The sequence below is a fragment of the Chiloscyllium plagiosum genome, chromosome 4, assembly GCF_004010195.1.
Source record: "Chiloscyllium plagiosum isolate BGI_BamShark_2017 chromosome 4, ASM401019v2, whole genome shotgun sequence".
In the NCBI taxonomy this organism is placed as follows: Eukaryota; Metazoa; Chordata; class Chondrichthyes; order Orectolobiformes; family Hemiscylliidae; genus Chiloscyllium; species Chiloscyllium plagiosum.
This window is the reverse complement of record NC_057713.1, coordinates 1,137,943-1,143,260: the sequence shown is the minus strand read 5'-3', so window position 1 is coordinate 1,143,260 and position 5,318 is coordinate 1,137,943. Positions and strand designations below refer to the sequence as shown.

Below are 5,318 nucleotides of genomic sequence, written 5' to 3'. Positions count from 1 at the left end.
AGAGGAACAGAGTGACTACAAAGAATTTTCATTAGTTATGGAGTTTAGAACAAGGGAGGAAATTGAGAAACCACTGCCAGACTCTCTGGTCCATTGGAAAATCAATTTGGGATTGACCCAAAGAGCTAGCAGGGCTATGATGGGCTTCAGGGCTTCACATTTGCTGTAAAACTTTATAGTTCCAAATGGTCAGTCCATAGTATGATGGAAAAGCCAAGTCCTCTAGCAGCAAGTCCATTTAATAAGGACAGGAGCTGCTGCACAGTCTCCACTTCCTTTTGAATGGTTCTGCCTCCAGATGGCCTCCAGGATAAAAGTTCCACTGTTCGCTCTGTGAAAATGATGGGGGGATATGGAAAATCCAGAAAATGCCTGGACTCCAGCCTCGAGCTACAAAGAGCTTTATGGATGAAAATAACATGGTCAGTCATTGCACTGTCAGAAAAAAGGTTCAATCACACTGCAATAATATAATCATCAGACCTTCTAAATCATTTTGAATTTAATAGATAAAAAGAAGAGCTTGTCAGTCCCAAGTCTGGTGGCTCTGGTAACTGGTTCCAGGATTGGCTGTGGTCAGAATCTCACCGCCTGTAAGCTCCAAAGGCCACAAAGCTGAACAGAATGGTGATGCCAACAAGCGAGATGGTAGCAGGTGCAGTGAAAAACTGCCGGTAGTTGATCTGGTAATACCACAACACCGAAAGCATGAGGAAGAAGATTGGCAACATAAGGCCCCCAATATTGAGAGTGGTCTCAGTATGCTCAGCTGCGTGACTCCCTGCAGGTGACTGAGGTGTGGCATTCTGCGAGATGTGGCAATGAATGACACAATTATTGACAATGTGAAGCGAGGAGAGCGTCCGTGTGTCGTCTCCAAGTAGCTGCCCCTGGTAGATCAGCCGGATCTGATGTTCCTGTTGAGGGAAGTGAATCCTGGTGGAAAGGTTTAAAGAGAGGGGAAACAAACAGATTAACAAGCAGCCAAAACGTAGAGGCTGGGAGACAGCACCAATACTCCTGACACAAACCACACAACTGCTTCAGCCACAGATTACAGATTACATTTATGTAAGAACAAATACTTTAGTTGTTGCTCTCCTGAAGATTCTAACACGCGCTAGGTTTTAACACCAGAACAGGACATCCTCAATATCTTTCCTGCCTAATCACCATGCTCCAACTCTGAACTGGGACATGCTGTGCTGGCAACATGCATGATATCAACATTGATTCAAGTTTGTCTTCACTGGGGATTGAGAGGTGGTGGTGGTTTGGAGGATGGTGGTAGGGGAGGTGGGGGGGAGGGGGCGGAGGGGAATACACAGACACAGCACAAAGGAGACACAAACATGTGTCTCAGGCTTCATGGGCTAACTTCTTTTCTAGGTTACATGGTTTTGTGACATGCATACAAAAAACAGCTGTGTACAATGCGCAAACACTAAGCAGCATCTGACTGTGACAAAATACAAACAGCACAGAATATGTAGCACTCACCTGGAGTATCCCGCTCACCCTTGACCCACACCTGCTCTCACCCCGACCCCTACTCACCCCTGATACGTGGGGGTTCCAGCCCTCACCCCTTACTTACAGGAGCATCTGCACTCACTTCTGACCCACCCACACCCTTGACCTGATCCAGCAGGACCCTCAACCTGCCCTACCTCCTGATCTGGCAGGAGTACCTACACTTACCCACAAACTACAAGGGGCACCTAGCCTATAAATGGCTGCAATAGAAATACCACAGACATAAACTGAGTTTACAGAATGACAGAATTATTATGGTACAGAAGGAGGTTGTTCTGTTGATACAGCCTACAGCAGTTCAGGAACAGTGGAGGACTTTCAAAGTGAACAGCAAGTATACCAGTGAAAAGGAATAATCAGCCATGGATGACCAAGGAAATAAGGGAGGCTATCAAAGATAAGACATACAAAGTGGCAAGAGACCAGGGGGAAACTAGAAGATTTTCCCAACAGAAAGCCAGAAAAAAGCTATAAAGAAAAGTAATATAGATTGAGAGTAAACTAGCTCAGAATATAAAGATAGCAGAAGTTTCTCCGAGTATATAAAATTAAAAAGAGTGGCGAAGGTCCCTTACACGACAAGAGGAATTTAGTAGTGGGAAATGAGAAAATAGCCGAAGCATTGAACAGGTATTTTGTGTCAGTCGTTACAATGGAGGACACAATCACGCCAGTAATTTATAAAGAGACGAAGATGTGTGAGTATCTAGAAACAATCATTATCACGAAAGAGGTATTGTTGGGCAAGTTAATGGAGCTAACGGTAGACAAGTCTCCTGGCCCTGATGGGATGCATCCCAGGGTCCTAAAATAGATGGCGGGAGAAACAGCAAATGTGCTTGTGTCAATTTTCCAATATTTGCTGGACTCTGGGGCAGTTCGAGCAGATTGGAAAACAGCAAATATCACACAACTGTTTAAAAAGGATAGCAGACAAAGATGGGGAATTATAGGCTGGTTAGCTTAATTTCTGTAGTGGGGAAAATGGTTGAATTTATCATCAACAAAGAAATAGCAAGGCATCTCAATAGAAGTTGTCCCATTGGGCAGAAACAGCATGGGTTCACGAAAGGCAGGCCACGTTTAACGTTTAACTACAGGAATTCTATGAAGACATTATAAACACGGTGAACAGTGACCCAGCAGATGTGGTCTATCTGGATTTCCAAAAGGGATTTGACAAGCCACACAAAAGGCCGCTGCGTCAAATAAAGATGCATGGCGTTACAGGCAATGTATTAACATGGATAGAGGATTGATTAACCAACAGAAAGCTAAGAATGGGATAAATTAGTGTTTTTCTGATTGACGATTGGTGACTAGTGGTGTGAGTCAGGGATCAGTGTTGAGACCACAATTGTTTACAATTTACATAGATGATTTGAAGGTTGGATTGCAGGTGCAATAGGTAATTAAGATGATAAATGGAATTTTGCCCTTCACTGCTAAAGGAATGAGTTTAAAAGCAGGGAGGTTATGCTGCAGCTGTATAGGGTGCTCGTGAGCCCAAACCTGCATTACTGCGTACAGTTTTGGTCTCCTTACTTGAGAAAGGATGTATTGGCACTGGAGGGGGGTGGGGTGCAGAGGAGGTTCACTAGATTGATTCTGGAGTTGAAAGATTTGGTTTATGAGGACAGACTGAGTAAACAGGGATTGTATTCATTGGAATTTCGAAGAATGAGGGCGGAGCTTTAGAAACATACACAATTACAAAGGGAATAAATAAGATAGAAAGAGGAAGGAGGTTTCCACTGGCAGGTGAAACTAAAACAAGAGGGTATACCTCTAACTTAGGGGGAGCAAACTTAGGTGGAACTCCTTCACCCAAAGGGTTGTGAATCCGTGGAATTCCTTGCCCAGTGAAGCAGTTGAGGCATCCTCATTGATTGTTTTTAAAGCAAAGATAATTTTTTTTGAACTGTAAAGGAATTCAAGGTTATGGTAGGAGAGCAGGTAAGTGGAGCAGAGGCCACGAAAACATCAGCCATGATCTTACTGAATGGCAGAGTGGGCTCGAAGGGCCAAATGGGCTACTCCTGCTCCTGGTTCTTATTTTCATGACAGCAACCTCTAAATAGAGAAGTGCCAGAGGGATCAGTGCTAGACCCTCAATTATTTACAATATATAATAATGACTTAGAATAGAATAGAATCCCTACAATGTGGAAACAGGACCTTCAGCCCAACAAGTCGACACCGACCTTCCGAAGAGTAACCCGTCCTATTACTCTACATTTACCTTGACTAATGCATCTAACCGACATATCCCTGAACACTATAGGCAATTTAGCTTGATCAGTTCACCTAACATCTTGGACTGTGGGAGGAAACCAGAGCACCTGGAGGAAACCCATGCACACACACGGAGACTGCACAAACACCACACAGACGGTTGCCCGAGGCTAGAATCGAACCCGGGTCCCGAGCGCTGTGAGGCAGCAGTGCTAACCATTGAGCCACCATCTCGCCTTGGATGAGGAAAGTGAATTTACTATCGCCAAGTTGTGGCTGACACAAAATTAGGTGGGAAGGCAAGTAGTGGGGATGACACTATGAATCTTAAAGGGAGCTGAGTATTATTTAAATGAGGAAAGACTCCAAAAAAGATACAGAATGGTGTTTCTGAGCCTTTGTGCCTAAATCACAAAAATGCAGGCTCATCAGTATTGTGGAAGATAAATGGAATGGCCTTTATTTCCAAGCAAATTAGGTATAAATATTTTGTATCAGTATCTCGTTTTGCTAAAACTATACTGTCAGAAAGGTCACACACAGTTGGATGACTGTGAACAATTTTCATCCCCTAATCTAAGGGAAGGATCTGTACTCCGAGTTTAGAACGCTGACAGGGGATTTGATTGAAACTTAGAGAATACTAAGAGGTCTAGATAGAATGGTCATGGAAAAGATAGGACCTGAGGGCACAGCTTCATATTGAAGGGAGACCCTTTAAAACTAAGATAAGAAAGAATTTCTTCAGCAAGAGGGTGGTTAATCTGTGGAGCTCATTGTTGCTAAGGGCAGTGGAGGCCAAGTCATTGCATTTCAGACAGAGACAGATAGGTTCTTGACTGGCAAGGGGATCAGGATTACGGGGAGAAGGCAGGAGAATGAGGTTAAGAAACATATCAGCCATCATTGAATGGCACAGCAGACTTGATGAGCTGAATGGTCTGATTCTGCTCCTATATCTTATGGTCTTTAGATATACTAGCTTTGGATACAGTGTAGAGAAGGTTCTTTTTACCTTATTCATTGACGTGGCCATTACTGGCTAGGCCTACCCTTAGTGTCCAGAGGGCAGTTCAGAGTGAACCACATTAGGGATAACCCTAGTAACTATAGGCCGGTGAGTCTCACTTCTGTTGTGGGCAAAATCTTAGAGAGAATTGTAAGAGATAGGATTTATGAACATCTGGATAGGAATAATGTGATCAAGGATAGTCAGCATGGTTTTGTGAAGGGCAGGTCGTGCCTCACAAACCTTATTGAATTCTTTGAGAAGGTGACTAAGGAGGTGGACGAGGGGAAAGCAATAGATGTGGTGTATATGGATTTTAGTAAGGCGTTTGATAAGGTTCCCCATGGTAGACTACTGCAAAAAATACGGAGGTATGGCATTGAGGATGAGTTGGAGGTTTGGATTAGGTGTTGGCTGGCTGGAAGAAGACAGAGGGTAATAGTTGATGGTAAAGGTTCATCTTGGAGTGCAGTTACTAGCGGTGTTCCACAAGGATCTGTTTTGGGACCATTGCTGTTTGTCATTTATATAAATGACC

General features: G+C 43.7%; 1 protein-coding gene across 2 annotated transcripts in view; it reads right to left on the bottom strand.

Moving 5' to 3' along the window:
- Positions 1-487: 487 nt before the first annotated feature.
- tmub1 (transmembrane and ubiquitin-like domain containing 1) overlaps positions 488-5,318 on the bottom strand; it is a 23,949-nt gene continuing 19,118 nt past the window's right edge. For both annotated transcript variants that reach the window (XM_043687551.1, XM_043687550.1), the window contains exon 3: positions 488-936. In XM_043687551.1, the coding sequence (XP_043543486.1) occupies positions 585-936 (352 nt within the window). In that variant the 3' untranslated portion in view covers positions 488-584. The remainder of the gene's footprint in view (positions 937-5,318) is intronic.